The 23603-nt window shown below is 39.5% G+C and overlaps 1 protein-coding gene across 3 annotated transcripts in view; it reads right to left on the bottom strand.

The window, feature by feature from the left end:
* The window catches only part of gfra1a (gdnf family receptor alpha 1a), a 144806-nt gene that overhangs the window by 104626 nt on the left and 16577 nt on the right, over positions 1-23603 (bottom strand). For 2 of the 3 annotated variants that reach the window (XM_023266801.3, XM_023266800.3), the window contains exon 4: positions 21320-21490. The exons of the other annotated variant lie outside the window; for it this stretch is intronic. In XM_023266801.3, coding sequence (XP_023122569.1) covers positions 21320-21490 — 171 coding nt within the window. The remainder of the gene's footprint in view (positions 1-21319; positions 21491-23603) is intronic. 3 annotated transcript variants of the gene reach the window in all.

Below are 23603 nucleotides of genomic sequence, written 5' to 3'. Positions count from 1 at the left end.
GTCAACAAAACAGGTAAGATTAAGGCTGAAAGTATAATTCTCACACAGGAAGCATCTTACTGCCAGAATGTGCTGATGCCATAATGTCAGCATTTTCAGACATGAATGACATTAGTCTTCAGGATGTGCGAGCGGGATGAAGCTGTGCTCTATAGGAAGAAGGACAAATGCTATTCATGGCAGGATTTCACCACAGCATCAAAGAGTGATTAATGACAGAATTCACTATTGGTGGGAAATAGAGGAACACCATTTCCATGTAGGAATTTTTCTCATAGAACTTAATGATTAGTTATTAATCAATGTCACTGTGTATCAGCGATAAAAAAAAAAAAAAAAAAAAAGTACTGGCAAGCTCAGTCTTACAATAGAGCAGTTGTCACATACTAGGTGGTCACACACACTGTCCACGACAAGAATTGCACTACTTTATAATATGAGACGACACCTCAGTAAGCTGGAAATGTAACTAGAAAACCCATGGGACTGTTCAAAGAATTTCAGATTGAAATATGATGAAGCACAAATTAAATCAAGGTAGTATCTGGTGTAAAAAACTAGCAACAGCAACATTTAAATGACTATACTTCAATGTAAAGAAGTATTTAAATGAACAATAAATTAAATAATTTGTTCTTTTTATTTGATTTTGGATGTAAAATGTCATCACTGCATCATTTTATTCTATCAGATATTTGTGTGAAATGTTTTCAGAATTAGCATATGGATTAGGTATGTTAATGATTAAACTTTAATAAATTAATTAATGTTGATAAGATGCTAGACATGCATGACAGAAAATGTAATATTGACTAGCTGTAGATCTTATTATTTAATATTGCAGCTCTGTGTTGGCAAGCAGAAACATTGTGGGTATTTAGTTAGGAATGGCCACCATGAGAATGCCTCATGTGATGCTTAAAATGCCGACTGGCCAGATTTGGCAATACTGGGCGAGCTGAAGTGTGATTCGGGCGGTTTATGTCATTTGACCACATTTAAAAAAACTACATCAGTGACAAGGAATGATGTCCACTGAATTCAAACTTTTGTTTTACTGATTAATCGACTGTCGATTGCAAAGGCTGCCAATTATCAAGAAAGTCAAGAAAAGTGGTTCAAAATTTGCATCCCTTGTATAAATTCTTGAGTTACTGCAAGAAACATGTTTTGTGAAGATACAGTGGCCTTTACCTTTGACAAAAAAAATTAAATCAATTTATCTGCAAGTTCAAGCAGACGTTCATGAATTAGAAAAAACTTCAGGCATTCAAGAGATATCGCTCACAAGAATGGAAAGAACGGTTGCAAAACCCGACAACATAATGCCTTCAGCCTCAGCATGGTGGTATAAAACATATTATTGAATTGCAGCTAGATAAATAGTAATAATATCATTTACATGGTTTGGTTAGAGCCCGTTAACAAGCAAGTTAAACGTAACCTGAATTATCAGCTTTTTCCAAGTCTTACAATAAACTGTTCAGCTCAACCTGAAGCTTGACATGGAAGCTTGACATGCTACAATCTATGAAAAATGAACTTCAATTTGCTGATGAAGACCATGCAATATGATTTAAAGCTTTGCAATAAGCATGTTAAGTGGACTTTAAGTGGATATTGCTTTGTGAACAAAGTCAAGAATGAAATGTCAAGCTCAGTGAGGAAAGCAGCTAAAAGGTCAAAACTATTCAACCCAAAATCACCAAGCTAACCTAAAAGTCTTCTGACATCACCAAAGTGTTGCTTGTTTGTCATTTAGCTTTGCAGGCAACCAGCACATAGAGTACTTGTGAAACTTTCAGACTAAAAATATCAAAGTGCCTTGCCAGATTTTGAGGCTAATGGTAAAAAATGAGTCACCTGAACAAGACAGAAGGACGGCAGCATGTCTCAGACACAACTCCAATCCTCAGAGGAGTAGGAGAAAGCCAAAAAGAACATATTATCAAAGCATGTGCAGGGCCAAGAATCACTAAAAGCCAATCAAATCAGCTTTGAACTAATGCCTGCCTCTTGCATGCCAAACTGACGGTTTCATAATTCAGAGACTTGAGGGGCGACCCTTTTTGTCTGAGGCTTTCACAGTCATAAGGTCTCAATTTGCACAGCTAGGCTGCTGCTAGAATCCGGTGCAGATTTCCAGCTGCTAATAACAAAGAGATGTTAATCACACTTTGGATAAAACTAGTCAGTGGTTATATTCTAATCTACGTAATTGTATTTTACTCGACTTATCGTGTATGCTTATGCCTCTGGTTATAAAAATGGTGATCTGGTGTGATTTCTTCAGATAAGGCAGCTTTTATCTTCGCTTAAACACAATGCTGGTTTTTAGAAAAGCCATTAAACTGTAATTCTCTGTGACTCACGGTGACTCAAGCACTGAGTCAAATAATTGCACCAGATGAAATTATGTAACTATCAGCGGTGTACCTTCATATTACAGAGGCTGCTATGTTTATTGTCTGGCAGATCCATGAGCAAGCTTCCTGCGTCACAGTCAAATCCTTCCTACAGTCCAGAACACTTAGTTTCAACTTGTTTTAGAGCGCCACATCCTTCTGTTCCACCGAAATGCGTATGCTAATGAAATCAGGAGCCTAGGCGTGTTACCATGGCAAACACATCCCAGATGTGATCCTTCTCTATCCTTAAAAGAAGACAGAGACACCCACATGGAAATGGCTGTGAAGTACATAACCTGACAGGAGAAGACAAATAGCACTAAACAAACACTGCATTAGAGCATCTCTTTACCTGTGAGCAGCAGATATTACGTACATAGATGATTCCTGCCACAGAGCCTGTGGGGACATCCCAGCAATTTCAACTGAAATTGACATTTAACTTGAGGAGTGTGCATGAACGTGAGCGCCCGTGTGCACATTCACGTGTCTATGAATCCACGTTAGTGTGTTGTGAGTGTAATCTATCTCTTAGATTGCATGTAAATGTGCCGCGCTCCGTCCGTCAATCAGGCAGATCGAAGTGTCAGCGCCTAAACAGATTACGCCGACAAGAGGCAAGCAAGAAAAGCAATAACACACTTCCAGCCGCAATCTGTTGCTTTTAACTTCATTTCACAGACAGATTCCTCTCACTTTCAATATCTGTACCAGCATCACAATTTGGCTAAAAAACAACAAGAGCTTTTATTGGATCCATTGTGCTACCACGGCTCACTCCCTCTGTCTCCCGCTGGGATACATTCAGAAAAATCTTTAACAAAAGACAGAATCTGTATGTTTTCCTTTTAAAGAAAAAAAATGAAATATGCATACTGTTGGATTTTAAATTCCATTTATCAGCACTACAGTGAATCTTGTCTTTCTCTGGATTATTATCATGTAGCAGACAGGTCAGGTAATTCAAACCAATCAGCTTGAAAGGCGAGCAACAAGAACACAAAGAAATGTCCATAAAGAGGTCATTCAAATAATCAAATGCAGTTTGCACTCTGCCCAGAGAGAGTCAGGGCTGCACAGTGGCTTGGTGGTTAGCACTTCTGCCTTGCAGCTAGAAGGTCCCTGGCTCGCGTCCCGGCCTTCCTGGGATCTTTCTGCATGGAGTTTGCATGTTCTCCCTGTGCATGTGTGGGTTTTCTCCAGGTACTCCAGCTTCCTCCCACAGTCCAAAAACAGACTTAGGTTAATTGGTAACTCTAAACTGTCCGTAGATGTGAATGCAAATGTGATTGTTTGTCTGTATATGTAGCCCTGTGCTAGACTGGTGTCCTGTCTTCACCCTAGTGGGATAGACTTCAGCCCCTCGTGACCTTAACGAGGATTAAGTGGTGTATAGATAATGGATAATGGAGTTTTCACTCTGTTGGAACTTGAAAATATTAAAGAAAAGAAAACAAAAAATAGTAAAAAAAACAAAACAACTTTTTAAACATGCTGGTGGGTTTTGGGGTTCAGAGAATTCATTTAAAGCATCCAGAGTATTTAACAGCATGTATCCCAATGACATAAAGAGCATGAGCTGGCCCTTAGATGATAAACGGTTGTGAACATTCAAGTGCGTTTCAATGGCAGCCAACAGCTCATTTTCTCAGGTCTTTCTCTTGTCGTTTGTGGCTTCGTATCATTTGAATGAAGCTGCATTTTACGGTGTTTTTTTATAATCACTGGCCAAAGGACCGTCATGCTATCTGATCATTATATTTTTATTTTTATTTTATTAGCCTTTATTAATCCCACGAGGGGAAATTCAGATTTTCACATATCCCTCCAATTGGGGGAGTCAGAGCACAGGGTCAGCCGCGGTGCAGCGCCCCTGGAGCAGGAAGGGTTAAGGGCCTTGCTCAAGGGCCCAACAGTGGCTGCATCGGGGTTTGAACCTCTGACCTTCCGATTAGTAGTCCAGAGACTTAACCGTTGCGCCACCACTGCCCATTATAGTATAAAGTTACATCTGACCATGCTGTGGACTAACTCAGGAGTCCAGAATTTGTCATCAGTTGCACAGCATGCAACCCTCTTGTGCACAATTGTCTTAATTTAACTCTTTTCCACCCAGAAAAATAGACTTTGAACTGTTTCTCTAAGTTCACTTGCATGCTTTTGGTCAGTGTAGTTTGAAAAGGCCACATAAGGATGTGAGCCAATGAATTAGCTTTATTTATCTAGATTTATTTTCCCTCCTTTCCAATTATTTTTCTTTACAGACACCAAACAAAAAAACACAGAAAAGAGAGCAGAACTTTACCTATCTTTCTGATAAGCTAGATGTCAAGAGAATGTTTGATTATGTCATTATCAATTCAAAAACTCCTTATCACATCTCCTCATCAGTGTGCCAATTTTGCAATCAGCTGCATTTATACAACTCTGACATTTTATATCTTCGGCGTTTCAGGGTTTTCTTTTGTGCACGTTGAGAAATGTGTACAAAGCATGCATGACTCACTTTATGGTGTCAAAGCCTCCCTGCAGAGAGCTTCTCTAATTGGCTTCCCTCTCTGCAAGACCAATCAAAATGGCTGATAATTGGAGCAGCGGGGGGGTGGACGGGAGGTCACGCTGGACACCGCCTCACTCCATCGTGTTGCTCTCTGACTCGCTCATTCTTTTCCTCTCTCTCTGGCTCTCAGTGTGCATTTACAACCTTCATTTGGCTACGACCACATCAGAGTAATGTCCACACGGCGTCTGCCAAGTCTCTGCTTCCTCCAAAACAATGAGCTTGCTTTGCTTCTTGTTTTGCTCAGATGTGATGCTGCAGTGGTATTCCTGTTTTAACATCCATCTGTAGACTCTGACAGGTTTGGATTGTTGTTTTCATGACAGAAATGTTAATAAAATCTAAAAAAAAAAAAAAAAAACAGCATGACCTCTGCAGACCACTATTCCTTGATGACTGTCGTGTTTGCTTTTCTCCTTACAGGTTTGTGACCCATGAAACAAATGTTGACAGAACTACACCTAAGAGTCGCAATATGATCTGAATCTGTGCATAAAAAAAGAACCTGATCACATTTGAATCGTTCAAAAACTATCAAAAAACTCATAACGGCGAATTAAATCAACTTTTTGATAACAGAACATGAATCTGGCTTTGAGCTGAAGCCACATCGCTGCCTCACAGGTGCAGTTACATTTAGTTCTGGCAACAAAATTCAGAGCCATAATTTATTTCAACACCTCCCATTCCACATAACATACAACGTAAAATTCAATCCCTATAACTTGCAGCTGCTGCTTGTTTTTGGTGGATATCACTTTTCATTAATCATAAAATGGTGTCTGGTCTGCCCTTTCTAACAGGATAACAAGAGTTGGGATTTGTTAGATGACTTTTGCAACTTAAATTGTCTGTTATGCGTCAAACAGAAGATAAAGTCTTTACATACAAATCCCATCATGCTCTTCTTCATGTGTGTCTTTGTATGAATCAGTCGTACAATTTGAGAGGCAGGAGGAATTAATTGCTCTTCTGAGACTTCACGCTGGCTATTTGCAATTACCTTCACCTACGTCTGGGCGCTACATAAACTGATATATGATCTTCGCTGTAGACAATAAGATTAGCTGCAGTCTCAACGAGGCCCAGCTCGGTCTGGCCGAGTCACATCTGTCCTCCCTGTCCTGATTTATGGTTTAGAAATTAAGGCTTTCCATGCTAAGCCCCTAAAGACACACCGGGGAGAGTTTCAGCCTCTTGTTGCCTCAATAGAACGGATTCAGATTCATCAACGGGTCTCTTATTACAGATGACTCAGGAAAGCTGAGCAGAAACAAGCAGTTAGTAAACTGAAATATATATCTAACTGGATAGAAAATGAAAACAGTTTCCTCTTAAATCAACTTAAACAAGATATTTAGGCTTCATATATGTGGTTTCTTGGAAAACATACATCTTCTCTGCCCAGTTTGCATATTATGAATCAACACGGGCTCCGCTAACACCTATTTGACAACCAAATCCCCATATTCATTACCCTCCGGGAGCCTAATGGTAATAAGAAATAGTTTCAGACCTCCCTTCGACTTATTCAATTCTTTGTGTAAATACACCGTAGGCCAGGGAGCGGAGTGCCGGCAAGCCTAGCATAACTGGCAGTTTGAGCACATAATCCCAACTACAACATGGCACAAAGCAGAGAGGAGGAGAGAGGGGGATTGAGGGGAAAAGAGAGAGTAGAAAAAGGGATAAAATAAGGAAGGCGTGACTGCAGAGGTGAAAAGAAAGGAGCAAGAAAGAAAGAGGAGCTAATTTAGAGCTGACGAGAAGCAAAACACAAAATGGAAAAGGTGTGTAACTGATCTGCAGAGACAAACAGGCAAATGAGCTCAAGCTTTAAAATACAGGCATGTCTAGCGCTTCAAGTTTATGTCAACACGTCTCCACTGTGATGAGTCTGTGATGCTCGTCTGCATGTTTGGCCGCTTTACATTCACGAAACAGATGAAGTACAGGCAACATAGAGACATCATAGAACTATATGAACCTGCAGCATCTCCGCTTTCTAGACCTTTTTTTGTTTTTATGAATTACTTACTGATAACATGGACAAGGAGGCTGACATGACATCCTATAAGTGTGCTGTATATTACCTCCTGAAGGCTTTGAAAGCAACATATTCTAAACAGAAAAGCACCAAAATCATAACACCTTCTGAAAATGCAGAAGACAAAAATTTATCATCTTTACAGTATAAATAATGGCTGCAGGCCCTTTATGCAAATGGTGAAGAAGAAATACGTTGAATTTCCTAAGAATAAAAGATCTCAAGTGTTACTGATAATCCAAATATTATCAATGACCCCTTTAAGCATCTCATCCTTATTCCTGTAATTTGCAAAATTAAAGCCGGCAGCCTTAATTTGTCGTAAACTGAGTTGTAAAACTACTTAGTACAATACTGGAAAAAGCCAGCTAGTTTAAAGTTCACTTGTTGTACCCCTTTAAAGACACTACTTCCAAGCACATGCTGCTTTCAGGAGCTGCAACACTAAATCCTGTGTAATAAACCCCCAGCGCAAATATGTTGTATGATTTTAACAGCATCACAGCTCTCCATGCCCTCCTGTTTTTAGGAATTATTCGCTCATGCGCACGCAAGCTGACATAACAGGCCACAAATGCTCTATTTACACTATCTAATGAACCCTTTAAATTCAAGATATGAAAAATAGAAAAGAAAAAAAACACATCTCAGATTTTGGGAGAAAGTCTTAAATTTAGAAGAACTGGATCTCCTCAGCATGCAGAAGACAAATATTCATCAACTTTACAGTATCACACATGGCTGCAGGCCGGCAGTGCAAATGATAAAGAAGATATATCGGTGAATTTCCTCAGAATAAAAGATGTGGAGTGTATTTGATAATCACACCATTATCAATGGCTCATTTAATTATAGTATATTATATATAACATTGCGACATCTTGTCTTTTTACCCATAATTTGCAAGATTAAAGCTGTAATTTGTCTTCAGCTGAGTTATTAAACAGCGTAATGCAATAATGTAAAACGTCGCCTGAAGAACGTGGAAAATGTATATACCCACTTTTTTAGGTTTCAAATCCACTTGTTCTACCTCTTTAAAGACACTACTTTCATGCATATATGCTGCTTTCAGGAGCTGCAACACTAAAACACTAATAAAACTGCAACGCAAATATGTTTGTGAGAACATATTTAGTTCAAACTTTGGACAGTATCACAGCTTTCTATACCTCTTAGGTTTTTATGAATTAATCACTCACAACACGGACAAGAAAGCTGACACAGCATGCCCTGAGTTCACTATATATTATCTACTGACCCCCTTTAAAATACAACAGAAAACATCACAAAAAAATATAAAAACATCATCTCAGAAGTCTTAAACTGAAGCTTTTGAACATTCAGAAGACAAACAGTGCGAGACATGGCTGCAGACCAGCGGTGCAAATGGTGAAAAGGAAACGTAGGTGAATTAGCCTTGGAATAAAAGATTAGTGATAATAATAATCATACCGTAATCAATAACTCCCCTAAAAATCTTAATATAATGTCTTTACTCCCCTAATTTGCAAGATTAAGCAGCTGGCAGGTTTAATTTGTCTGAAACTGAGTTATTAAACTACTTCGTACAATAGTGTAAAAAGCCGCCTTGAAGAGCATGGACAATGCATGTATTCCATTTCCTTTTTTTAAGGTTGAAATCCACTTCTACCCCCTAAAGATACCACTTTCATGCGTATTTTGCCATAATCTGAGTTTAAGAGCCTTGAAAGTTATAAAATTAAAGAGTTCTGTTCCCTCGTGAATATGAAGCAAAATTGCAAAAATGACCTCAGGCTCCATTGGGATCAAATTTGCTCTTGACCAACAAATGAACTGGTGCATTAATGCATACTTCCACATTCATCGAGTCGCTGCACGAGCGGTTACAACTCCCACTCCTCTTATTTCCATAACTGTGCCACAACCTTAAGGAAAGGTGCACTTCACATGCCATAAAGCTACGATGCAAGCCAAAACAAACGGGTTTACCTCAATGGTAATATTAGCGGGGAAAAAAAAGAAAACTGCTTCACTAGCTGAATGAGCACTTCACTGTTTAATTCATTGGTAATATGCACATGAGCAGCTAATTCTGTCTGAAAGTGTATCAGGCAAACAGCTGCAGATGAATTAACTTATCGTATCAGTGCTTGGTTATTCCGGAGCGTAAATCTCTAGTCAGGAAAACAAGTCCAACATCTGAAGATGGAGTGTGGTTGAGTGTAGGAATACATTACTTTGAGTTCCCCACTTGTAAATGAAATTGGTTTCCTTGCCAGTCGTAAGCGCATTTGCACTGAGTACATTTCAACCTTCACTTCCCCAAGTTAAGACGCAGGAGCACCAGCGCTTTGCATGTAAATCTCTCAAGTTTAAGCACACAGCCTACGCTCGCTGGCTTGCGCTGTCTGTCCGTCCCTTTTCTTTAACACACACACACACACACATGCACACACACACGTCACACAAAGCTGCACAGCAAATCCTACTCTGACTTTAACTCTCTAAAACTCTACAACTTGAATTTCCCATGAAATACACTGTAGGGCAATTCCTAAACGAGTCACTGGCAAAGACGCCAATTTGCACACAACTGAACACACACACAGACACACACACACACACACACACACACACACACACACATACAGCGTGCATATATACACTCATTAGCTCAACTGCATCAAGTTTCTGGCAAGTAGACACAAACACACCTACACGCACAAATCCGTATTCACCCATCATCTAAATAAGTAAATGCAGCACCAAATTGAACTTTTATTTTTTCTTCCATCCTGTCTATCACGCAAAATCAGGTAAATAAAGCAGCCAGGTGCTTTTCTAGATAAGATATTTATATTAGAGTTATTAGAGAACTTACGTAAAAGACCCAAATGGCAGCATTTGCACTGTCGGTTGATGATGAAATCCAAAAATGACAGAAAATCTTCCACTTTTCTTCATTTTTAAACTTGATAAACTGAAAAAAAACATATTGTAAATGCAACACAAGCCTAAAATAGACATAAAAGCTAAAGAGATCTCGTTAAAATCGCACTAAACATACTGTTTGAAATTCTGCGTCCTTACTTAGTCGTTTCCCATAATAACTTCTGACCACTGAATAAAACATACTCTTTAACATGCTGTTTGTTAACGTAATGTGGTTCTTTCAAAACCTCACAACTGCATAAAAGCCACAATTTACAAATTTGTCCTGTGACTACGCCCGGTGTAAATCGACTACTGCTTCGAAAGTGCTCCGCGTATGAACTGAATCAGGTCTGACGACAGAAAAACCTGCATTTGATTTGCGTTACAAGACCACACGCAGCTCAGCGCAGCCAAGGAAAGCACATTCTGTTATGACGTTCACATGTCAACGTACAGCCAGGTCTTGAGATCCAAACCAAACCAGAAAAATACTGCAAACAGAACAAGCGGCACAACTGAAGTGTTGTGCAGCTGAACAACCACACAGTGGGACCAAATGTCCAATAATTACATCATTATCTCCTCCAATTTTCCCCCACTCACAAAGCTCAATCTGCCCTTCGGCGATCTGGCACAAGAGTTCTGCTGCCGTCATATGTTTCTCGATAAGTAAAAACACTTGATTTGCGATTTTATGGCTATTTTTTGCAGCTTTTGAAACCCGTAAGAGCTCTTAAGTCTCGCAGCTTTGTGTTGTTTTCAGGAAGGCTGAAACTAAGCTGAACTCAGTGTGTTCGTTAGCTGATAGACACAATTCACTGGTGCTTTGACTGACATTAAGGGGGAACCATCAGTAACCAAATCTGAATTCAATGACCGCTCCCAGAAACATTTAACACGTTATTTCTGTGTTTTTAAGTCAGTACCAGAGCACTGGAATTGGACTAGAATATGACTGAAGTCACAAAAATACAGCAGGACTCTACTTTTGGCTGCCAGAAAACTATTACTAGCCAATCTAAGCCATTTAATTTCATGTTGAGCACTCATACTTGAAAAACATGAATTCTTTACTGCCTTTTGCATATTAAAACTTGGGATTAGACATAACTGAACTTGTCTCAAATGACCTTTGACTTGTCCTAATCCTAGACAACACAATTTAAATCAGGTCTGAATCTATTGTGGGAAAAGTGGCAAAAAAAAAACAAAAAACACAAAGCATCCTTAAAGCTGCCAGTATAAACACTAAATTAGCTTGTTTCCTTGACTATGCTGATGATATACATTATTATAGCACAGTGTGATGCACACAAGGAAACAGAGAAGCTGGGTTATGGTAAAGACTCCTGCAAATACACCAAACTTCAAAACACTGAGAAAGATTGTTATGATTGTATATGTGGTGCCATCAAAAAGTCTTGTTTGACCAAACTGGCATGGTTGTATGTAATACGTCATATTCTTCTCTGACACAGTACATTTGGTGTCTTATACTCTTAAAACACCAACACTTGGAACCAGCTCTGCTCAGTATTAGCTACAGCGCCGTCCCTTCTCGCCAAAAAGTTCCCGCTTCTTTGCCAAGTCCTCCAGCTTGTCCTCAACAGTCACAACAGCTCTGCAGCATCCCGTCAAACTGGCCGCCAGCGTCGCAGCTACCGCCGCTTTTACCACTGCGTCCCAGTATACTGGTACCAGTGTGAAGGAAATGCTCCTGCTCGTTTTTCAGGCCGACAAATGGAGCAGGAGGCAGCATTCTGGTGGGAACGTACGCATGTGAGTGTGTCTATGTCAGTGAATTAAACGGATCTACTCCACAGGCACCAAGGCAGAGCATTGTGAATCCCCCATCAGGACACCTGGCCCTGCACAAACACAAACACACAACTGCGATGTGCATTAGCACGTTTGGCTGTGCAGCACCTCTTGCTGGTCCAACTGCACGCCACGTCCCTTTCACCTCTCCCTCCCTCTGGCCGGACGGCAATAAGTACCCCGCACTCAGCCGATGCGAAGCTGTGAATAATGGATGAAGTACAAGTTGTGAGCGACCACAGCCGAGCACTTGCATGATGGACGCGACGAGAGGCACGGCGGGCGACAGCAGGCGTCTTCTTCTGCCTTTTTTCACCACATCTTTCCTCTCTGCTATCTCGGTCGGCCACTTTCTTCATCTCCATTTCTATCATAACAAATCAGCGGGATCATATTCCACTTTTTTTATCTCAAAATAACATGATTCAGACTTCTGAAAAACTCAGCGAGTTGTCCCATCTGACAGCCTCAAGTCATTTGACCCTGGGTCGGCCGGCTTCACTGTTTACTGTCTCGCCTGACCTTAAAACCGCTCACACCATGTCTCAATCCATGAATAATAGCAGCATCAACACACACACACACACACACACACACACACACACACACACACACACACACACACATCATTCTCCATTCCCTTTAGGTGGTACAGTCATGCCGGCTCTAATTCTCATAATGCTACGTGTTATTTGCAGCTCTCCTGTAATGCTGTTTGCCATTATGGTTGCTTTTTGCAGACATGTGCTCAAAGTACGCGTGTTTGCGTCGGCGTAGCTTCGAATCCGAGTGTGAACGGAGAGCGGCGGCCAGTCGGTGTGACATTTCACGAGAGGTTTGTGGCTCAGTGCCAATAACCCTGTGGGGGCAGCGGCGGGTATCTCGGTGCCGCCTGGTTAGTAGAGTTTCCTTCGGGGCTCAAAACGCGCTCAGTGACCTGTACCACTCTGCTGGAACAAATAACACAGGAGGAGGTGAGCTAGCGAGCGGAGGAACTGGTGTTCAGTAAATACAGATTTATAATGTCATGTAACTGACCTGGCCCTCTTTTGTGCATTTGCTTAATGAAGTTTTGGGGTTTGTTGGTTTTCTTAAGCCTCGTTAAATATTTAAATTCTTCTTTATCTTCCCGTAGCTCAGGAATATGCCTAATTCATATTTCATTTTGCTGGTTTTACATCTACTTGACTTTGGAGAAAAATCCAATGATTATTTCTGTTTTTACACTTTGTAGATGATAAAGTTGTCATTTTGAACACTTTTTTTTTGTGATACATGGAGAACAAGGTGATTTTAATGAAATATCACAATTTTAAGCATAGTTATAGTTAATTTTCAAGCTTTTAATGTCACATCATGGATGAGTAGTTCAAGGACTGCTGGAAAGTGGAAAATCCAATTTGTTTTAACAGGTTATAGACGATACAATTGAGGTTTTTTTTTTTTTTTTTGAAAGAAAACATGCCTTTCAAACCCATAGATGGCTTTTCTGTCATTTTACTGTAGGTTAGATGGTACCAATATTTATTGTATTGTTCATATTTGATCCCTAAATAATATCATTGCATAAAAATAACCCCTCTCCAACTCGATGTATACGCTTACTGTCTCCTCCGTGGGAACAGATCTGTCACTTTCATGAATTATGTATAAACTATTTGAAAATAGTTCCATTGTTTTCCTACTTCATGACTCACAGCCCATGATAAATGCTGCATGCATCCACACCACGAGACTGAATATTCTATTGTCACTGTTTGAATGACGCTCGCTGACCTTTACATTATAGCAGCTGTTTGGTGAACTGAAACATGTTGTGCATTTTCCGCTCTCATCTGCATCTTCCTCCTTATTTTATGCTGATTATTATCCCTACGAGGTGACACAGGGTTCCTCTGAACACTGCTAACTTTGCTAACATTTAACACCGTTTCAGAGCAAAACAATATATTTACCTCAGAGCTCTGTTTCTAATTAATCATCAGTATTTTATATTAAGGCTGTGAGAATTGTGCAAAATCTCTAAGAATGGAATGAGAGGATAAACGCTCTGGGCGTGGCCCTCCGTAAGCTCCTCTGACTAAGAATGCTGATTTAAAATAAGCTCTCTCTTTCAGACAGTCATGACTCATTTGGTTCTGGAGGAGATTTTAGGCTTTCTCATTTAATGATAATGGCTCATCCATACGACAGCGTGCCGGTGGCCAAATCTCCTGAGCTGACGAGGCTACAAGATGATGACAGTGAGTTCTGGGTGGTAGAAAGAATCAGGAGCAACTTTATTGGTTTCCCTACTATGGAAATTGTGGTCAAAGGTGCTCTAACACTGTTTTTTTTTTTCCATTTTGGGTGCTAAATTTAAGAAGATGTGTGAATATCGCTCCAGTTTGGACAGTGGAATGAATTATTCAAGTCACATAATCAAGATACACCCTATTACTGGTAAAAAGTCTGCTTTGTACATTTAATTTGATCTAAATTGAACTGACAGTCAAACTAAAAAAGTTTAAGTTCCTAAGAAACTGACATATCAAGTAAAGCTTATTACCTGTCATTTAAATGCAGGTAAGTTAAAAAAAAGCAGTATTTGCTGCTGAAATGTAGTAGAAGTCTCAAAAATGTAAAAATTATACTGAAGTAAACTGGTTATTTAGGTATTTGTTCAAGCAGAACCCTTAAAAGCTGCGATATGATACTCTACAGTGAATATACTATGAACAATACACTCAACTTTTCCGTTTTTCTTTCTTCTTTCACTTTCATTTTGACTGTTATCTCTAACTCATCCTCTTCTTATGACCCCCCTAATAGAAACTGCTTCATATTGTTTAACTGGAGACTTTTCTTGGTTGAAGAAAACATTTTGACCTGCCAGATTTAGTTTTTTGGACGTTTAAAAGAAATAAAACTAAGGAATAAAAAAGAAATTGCAAAGGTCGTACCATTTGGCTGTGTTCCCTGCTACAAATAAACATGCCATTTGATTTGTTTGTCAGAAGGTTGGGGCTGAAATGACACTTTTGGGGTCTGATGATGACATTCATCCTGTTATCACAGCCGGTCTGACATCCTCTTTTATGATCGTCTTTGATGTTTGATGGCAGGACTGTCGGTCTCTGGTGGAAAACACGCCCAGCTGGGTTTTCTGCGGCAGTATTTATCTTTAATCCGTTTCTTTTAATGACTACACTGATGCTATTGTTTTGGACATTATTTTTCATCCATCAATCTAGTGTTTTTGAGCCAAAAGATGCAAACATAAAGCCTCCACAAAAAAGTTATGAAGCCGATGATTTGCCATTTGCTCACAGAGGGTCAGTTTACACCATCTGGCAGCTCTTTCTTCCTTCCTTTCTTTCTTTCTGTGAGGCTAGAAAACTAAAAGAATAAGGTGAAATCTGATCTCAGATGGATGTCTATTATGCCTCTGTTTCTCATGTTAACTTGCTTCTCATAAAAGTGTTTAAAAGGCAGTTCGTGACATGCGTTTGTTTTGCTCTTTTTTACATCCCCACTGCAGCGCCGTAAACAACAGTTACTACCTGAGACGATGAATCTTATTGAAATGACAATTTTGGAGAAACGGTATTTACAGTTAAGCCCTCGGCAGCATCCAAATTCCTGCCAGAGAACAGAGGGATTGAAGTTTTTAATTAATCTGAACGCCGGCGTCCCCGAGGACACACATACTCGTAGACACCCTCCCACTCATGCACACACCCACACAATGCAGCAGGAATATTTCGGGGAGGAGAGTGGAGAAGCGACATTATCAGCCTTTTGCGTAAATGTCTCTCTGAGACACTCTGTCAAAATCAAAGTGTCTGAGGAAGGGGACAGAGCTTTTGTGCCCATTGGAAAATACTACAGAGCTGTACTACACAGTGAAAGACCATGCATTCACATTTCCATCATCCTAATCACCAGCTGCACTTTACTCCTCCAGTACAAGTGGCTGGATAAAAACCAAGAGAGTGTTTGTACAAATCTAATGCAGCAGCTTCCTTTTCAGAATGTCTTTATGTCACAGCAACAGCGTGCATCTCTATTTTAGTAGAGGTCCGATTATTGCCACAGAACTAGCAGTTTACTCCAGTGTTCTTTGTAATTGTAAGGCACGACTGCTCTACTTTTATATCCCTGTTTAGATACACACTACTGTTCAAAAGTTTGGAGTCATTTAGAAATGTCCTTATTTTTGAAGGAAAAGCTGTTTTTTTCCAATGAAGATAACATTAAATGAATCAGAAATCCAGTCTAGACATTGTTAATGTGTAAATGACTATTCTAGCTGGAAACAGCTGATTTTTAATGGAATATTTCCATAGGAGTACAGAGGAACATTTCCAGCAACCATCACTCCTGTGTTCTAATGCTACATTGTGTTAGTTAATGGTGTTTAAAGGCTAATTGATGATTAGAAAACCCTTGTGCAGTTATGTTAACACATGGATAAAAGTGGGAGTTTTCATATGTGAAATGGCCTGGGTGACCCCAAATTATTGAACGGTAGTGTATGTTTTTAGCTTTTACTTGGCCCTCTCAATGCTAGATCCCACTGGAAGATCTGTAAAGCATGCCATCTTTATAAAAACAACTGCCAAAACTACAGAATATATCAGAGCCTGAAACTGTATAAATGAAGAACTGTAGAATTCCAGTCAGGAAAGCTCACCAAATCTAATGTCTAAATTTGTGGTATTTCATCAAAATCATTTTATTCTGCATGTGTCAGGTAAACACTCCCAAAAATAAACCATTTGCACCAATCAGATTCTGTCAAAAAATAAAAAGTAAAAAAATTAATAAATTCTGCACTCTTTGGTGCAATCGTGAAGCCGAGACTGAGTCAGCTGTGAACAACAGTCACATGACAAAAATTCAGGGTGATTTTCAGCTGAACTGCAGGCTGTGATTGCACAGAGCAGAGGAGACAAATTAAACTAAATAAACATGTGAGTTGATTCTTTTTATTTTCAATTGTTGCAGAATAAATACTCAAAGACATTCAATCACGCTTTCTTTTTCAATTTAGGATGTATGGCTTTATAACTATTTCACACTGCACACAATACATTTCTGGGTTCTCTCTCCTTCTAGCCATGGTTGTGCTATTTCCATAAAAGTGCAGGACTTCATTTTGTAGCGAAAAATGACCCCGCAGTGAGTAAAAACTCAAACAAGGAGAAAAAAAACGCCCAGAAATGTTCTGTTTGGGGTTCAGAGGATTAATCATTTACTCATATTTGCCTTTTCCTATAACTTTGTTCTTAATATTATGTCAGCATGGTGAGAGATGTTAAAAAAAAAGTAACAAGAAAAGCACTCCGAGAGCGCAGTACTCCGCCAAGGCTGCTTGGTCGTTGTATCATTTCCGACGGATGAAATCTTTAATAAAAAATGACCTTGCGCTGAGCACAGGCGTGTGTAATGCATGTGTACGTTATCCACGGATACCAAATCCTGTGACCTAAATATGTAGCGGGCAGCGGGAATTGATGGGAAACAGAAACACCCCCACAATTTAATCAGTTGTTCCTTGTGTCATTTCTGATGGATAAGTCCCAATGAGTGCGCAGTGATGGATTTATAGTAGGATCGCAATCATGTGATCGTCAGCAGGCAGCTGATGTAGTGTTCACTTGTTGTCATAGTTACAGTGACGCTGTGCTGCTATCTTGCAATGATACAGAAATCTTTAACAAAATCTGTGGATCCAGACTATAAGTTACATCACTGCCAAAATCTAATCACATGGTTCTTGTGTCATTTCTGACCTTCCCTGCAAATTTCATCCAAATCTGTCCATTTTTTAAAAATGTTGTGAACAGACAGAGAGACAGACAGACGGACAAAAGGACAGATTGTCACATAACTCCGTCGTGTTCCTTGGCAGAGTAAATATTTCTTGCATGTGTCAACATACAGTACTTGGCCAATAAAGTTGATTTATTTGTAAGTGATCCTGCTCTGGGACTGAAAAAGAAACTTATTTTGGTAGGTAATTATGGCACTAATTATATGTATATGTATATATGTATGTATATATATATATATATATATATATATATATATATATATATATATATATATATATATATATATATATATATATATATATATATATAAATATATATATATATATATATATATATATATATATATATATATATGAAAATAAATAAATAAATATATATATATATATATATATATAAAAAAATAAATAAATAACAAGGAGAAAAAAAACGCCCAGAAATGTTCTATTTGGGGTTCAGAGGATTAATCATTTACTCATATTTGCCTTTTCCTATAACTTTGTTCTTAATATTATGTCAGCATGGTGAGAGATGTTAAAAAAAAAAGTAACAAGAAAAGCACTCCGAGAGCGCAGTACTCCGCCAAGGCTGCTTGGTCGTTGTATCATTTCCGACGGATGAAATCTTTAATAAAAAATGACCTTGCGCTGAGCACAGGCGTGTATAATGCATGTGTACGTTATCCACGGATACCAAATCCTGTGACCTAAATATGTAGCGGGCAGCGGGAATTGATGGGAAACAGAAACACCCCCACAATTTAATCAGTTGTTCCTTGTGTCATTTCTGATGGATAAGTCCCAATGAGTGCGCAGTGATGGATTTATAGTAGGATCGCAATCATGTGATCGTCAGCAGGCAGCTGATGTAGTGTTCACTTGTTGTCATAGTTACAGTGACGCCGTGCTGCTATCTTGCAATGATACAGAAATCTTTAACAAAATCTGTGGATCCAGACTATAAGTTACATCACTGCCAAAATCTAATCACATGGTTCTTGTGTCATTTCTGACCTTCCCTGCAAATTTCATCCAAATCTGTCCATTTTTTAAAAATGTTGTGAACAGACAGAGAGACAGACAGACGGACAAAAGGACAGATTGTCACATAACTCCGTCGTGTTCCTTGGCAGAGTAAATATTTCTTGCATGTGTCAACATACAGTACTTGGCCAATAAAGTTGATTTATTTGTAAGTGATCCTGCTCTGGGACTGAAAAAGAAACTTATTTTGGTAGGTAATTATGGCACTAATTATATGTATATGTATATATGTATATATATATATATATATATATATATATATATATATATATATATATATATATATATATATATATATATATATATATATATATATATATTAGTACACACACACACATATATTAAACAAAATGTAATAAAATGTGATTATGTGCTTGTTTCAATCAACTACTAGGATGTGAATCACTTAAAATGCATATTTTCTCACATAGCAAAGGTTCAGACTGGTGATGCTAAAGTTACGTAATAAATTCAAAAAGCACCAAGCTATCTGATGCTCTCTTTATTCTCTGTCTGTCCTTAGAGCACAATGGAAACATGAAAGGACAAAATGCAGCAAATTATGAGGTGCTTTTTTTTCCTCCTACAGGAGAAGCAGAAACAGATAACAAATCAGTGTTTATTAAAACACCGCCTTAGAAATCTTCTCTTAATCAAACACGTGCATCAAAGCAGGCGGACTGAGAAGCTACCAGTGAAATCATGAGAGGAAAAATGGGGGGAGAGAAGATGAGTATGGCCCCTCAGGTTCTCGTCAGAACACACAATTCAGTATGATTCAACCTCACAGCCCCCTTGATGTAATCCTCCCTTCAGCGAGACTCGCAGCAGAAAACCAGTGATTGTGCATTTCTGATGTGCATCCACACATACATGTGACGTGCATGTGTTTGTCAGTAATAAACACCTCTGCAGTCCAGCCTGGTAATCTATTAGCTGCCACGTGTCTGTAAGTACATTTTACCCTAAAAGGCACCAAATTCATTCACAAACACGAGTTAACTTTCCAGCGGGCTGGGATGCAAAATGAAATATTTCCCTCACGCCATTGCAGCCGGCAATAAGCTGTTTTTGGCCATAAAACTAATGTAGCAGTCACAGACATTGACTGCCCTCTAAAATGGAAATTCGTAAGCCAAAATGGCACAGTGGGAATATCAAAATATGACATATCTTCTGCTTCCTTCAGCCCTCCCCACCGCCGACCGTCTCCTGCCACCTCCCCTCTCCGGCTGACCATCCCTTCTCCTGAGGTTTTTCAACACAGAAGCACATCTGCTGTGGAGATTCTTCTGAAGGACACGTCAACCCTCCCTGACACAGCTGACTAAGCAGACGGACGGATGGACGGATGGACGGACTGACACTGCCCTCAGACGGCCCCAAAGAAACAAGAATCTGGAACTGACTTTAACAAATCCAAGGAAAATTGAACAACATGTATCTTAGAAGCATTAAAGTCTACTTCACCGTTATTTTAAATATTAATATAAACGACAAGACTGCCAACAATTTTGGCTTTGGTTCGGTTCATATGTGGTTTGGATCATCAACGGTCAGGGTGTAACATGAACCAGTGACAGGAAACCACTTAAACAAGTGGTTTTATGGTCATAAACAGACAGATGATATTCGATAGCTCACGACTGGAAAGTAAGAGCATTAACAAAATGAGCCGGAGGCAAACATCAGCACGCACTCAAGATTAATTTCACCTATTTCTGCATGTCTTGTAAACTAATCAGAACACAGAAAGTTTTAAATTATAAGAAGCAGATACACTGTTTAAAAAAAAGGAAAAAATTTGCAAAATGGTGAAAAGTTGACAAATTTTACTCGATATCTTCTGTAATTTAACAAAACAGCCAATATCATACTATTTGTACTGTTTTCCTGTACTTAATATAATTCAATTCAATTCAATTTTATTTATATAGTGTCAATTACAGGTCAAATTCTCAAGTTGCTTTACAGAACCCATATGCCTGAACCCCCAGAGCAGCCCTAAGGCGACAGTGGCAAGAAAAACACCCTTATAAGAACAGTTTCTTTCAAATAACGATAAATATCTGTAAAAAAGAATGTTATTTTGGGGGATTTAAATACAGTTAAAATTGTATTTTTTTACCATTAAATACTGTAAAAGAACAAATTACATTCTTTTTTCTTTTTTAACTGGTCAACAGGCAAATAATTTTTTTCCCGTGATTTTAAAAGACATCATCTGGAATTAAACAAAAACAAGCAAGCAAGTTTCTGTATTTCGCATTATTGGTCTGTTTGGTTGTGTTTTTGGTTTGTTTTATTTGATGGTCTTTGGGGGGTTAACATGTACATGATTGTTTTTTCTTTACACTTTTTAAAGTATTGCTAGTTACCTGCAATTTCACAAAACAGATTGAATCTGTAAAATAACAGCAAATCAGCAAATCTTTTTTTTTACAGTGTGGATTATGTTTGCAATGTCTTCTTAAATTAGCAATATCACGAAAGGTAAATCATCAACCAACTCTCTGTAAGCACTGTGCAATACGTATGCAAGCATACAAAATTGAAGAATTTTTTTATTCCACTGTCTGGCCTGACTTTTACCAAAGAAAACCAGCTGCAAGTGATCGGACCAGAACACGTTCACCTACATATACCGACAGCAATCTGACATGGGTTATGTGTGTCTGTCTCAATAAAAGTCAAGCATGCTTCATTACCCAGTATGGCCCAATTGGGATGAGCTCTCCTGTTTCTACTGGGATCCTGCAGTTCCGTGGAGGAGGGGCTGCCTCTGCCCAGAGAGGGCTCTCTGCCCTGGGATACCCTGCCCTGGGCGCCCCCCCTGCCTGGAGCCGAAGTGGCAGAGCTGCTCCAAGGTTCCCCACCCTCTGCAAGAGATGTGCTTCATTCAGGACCACCAACCAAACATCCATCAGGGGTCATCGGGTGTTCACAAAGGTCACAGGGAGGTCAGAAAAAGGGAAATGCTCACAGGTGTAAAGGAGAAACAGGTGAAACAAGAACCGGAAAGAGAGCATTCAGATCATTCTGCTGATGGGCAAAAGTCACATTCTGGGTGTTTTCTAGAAAGGTGGCAGAAGGAGCACAGGGGAGCAAGGTGTCTCATGATCCTGAGAGGAAAAATTCTAGGATAGTTCAGTATCAGAGTGAGGAAAGAGGAGTTGTAGCGTCACTGAGGGAGTATAGTTCTTATCTGCAGCAGACATAGTGAGGAGAAGCTCTTACATGAAGGAAATCACAACAGGCTCGGGAGATGTTTTGTACCTGCTCAGTGCAACTTGCAAACAAAAGAGCTCAGCCGCAACCAGAGAACAATTTGGGTGGTGTTTACCTAAATTACAAACTGACAAGCTGTGGTGAAAGATCACTGTTAGCGCACTTATGTGTGAAGAGAGTGTACACACAACGGCATCGATTGGACAGTCACGCTAGCTTCACATGAAACCAGCCGAGAATAGAAGCATCTGAGGCTGCCTGGCAAATTGGGGGCACGCAGTTATAGATTTTTAGTTAGGAGGACGGCTGTGGTTGAAACAAATGCAAATTTATGTATCAGTGCCCTCATTTAACATCTCTGAGAGCAGAGACTGGCACAGAACAAGAGCTCAGCTGGGTGCTGTTTGTGTGTTCGCGGGCGCCAGCGGGTGCATGCATTCTTGAACATGTGTGGGTGCGCAGTCGGGGTTGTGTGTGTCTGTTTAAGGCCGTGTTTGCTTTTCAGGGATGCTGCTGTTCCGTGATCAAAAGCAGAGGCACAAAGGGAGACGGCGGAGAGGAAAGGGGCAAAGCTATTATTCTCCAAAGAGAGCCGTTTGTTAGTTAGAGACGCTGCTTTAATCAGATGCGCTGTGGCTGTTGACAAACATGATCACAGGGGACGGAGTGTAAATTCCGATTCCGATCGACCGGCAGGGAAATGCAAAGTGCGCCAAGCAGGAAAAGAAAATTAGTGCTGCAAATTCTGCAAAAATCATAACAGATTCCCTGGGAAAGCCAGTCCTATAGTACAATATTACCAGATCCAGAGAAGATGAGCATGATTACCACAATCACAAGGCCACAGGGTTTTTCCAGGCTCAGAACGGGCCTTTGGGGGGCGACTATGTATGACAGAAAGCATGATTGGTCCACATACAGTAAATGGAATGAGTCTGTGTCATCTAATTTAACAGGAAACTATGCATTTCTGACTATTTGAAGAATAAAAATGCCTGTTATGCTGAGTAAATGAAGCCTCATTCAATAAAACTAGTTCGAAATATGTCATTTTTGATCTGAATTCTTATAATTTTGATGATTTATCTCTGGGTAAAACCTCTCAGGGACCAAAACTTCCTCTATGCAAGACAAACCCCGTCAGAGAGTTCATGACTCTGCAAATTAAAGGCACACAAATGTACAAAAACACTACTTCAGCTTCACAACAAATATGTGTTCTTTGAACCACATGTGTGATCAACTTCTCCCTTCACAAAGACAAACAGAGAAAAAAATTGTCAGTTTTTGAATGCAAAGCTAACATCACTTCTGTTAACATCACAAGATGAAAGTTGCCTGTGAAATCTGTCTGTATTTAAAGAATATCTCCAGGACAAGGCTTGTACAAAAAAGGTCAAACTGGCAGAGAATGAGACGTCTCAACAATTCCTTGCAAGGGAAGAAGCCTAACTTTACAAATCCACTTCTGTAAAGAATGAAACAGTATAGCTGAGTGCCGTTCAGTTTGCTTTGGTTTGGAGTATGAAATTCTATTAAGACATAGCGGCCGGAGCTGAGAGAAGTTAATCCTGCGAGTTGACTGTGTGCGGCTGAAGGCTTAGAGCGGCGGCTTAACACAAGGCCGCAACTTTGACACACCTGCTGCTGGTCAGTCATGCTTCAGCCAGCTGAGCAAAACACAGAGTCATTAAAACTGACCGCACTGTATTCAAACTATCTTCTCTTTATCCCTGATTCAAATGGAGTTAAAATGCATTTGAG

This window comes from Amphiprion ocellaris, chromosome 16, assembly GCF_022539595.1.
Source record: "Amphiprion ocellaris isolate individual 3 ecotype Okinawa chromosome 16, ASM2253959v1, whole genome shotgun sequence".
In the NCBI taxonomy this organism is placed as follows: Eukaryota; Metazoa; Chordata; class Actinopteri; family Pomacentridae; genus Amphiprion; species Amphiprion ocellaris.
Note: the sequence above shows the minus strand (reverse complement) of the source record. Positions and strands in the feature narration are given on the sequence as shown.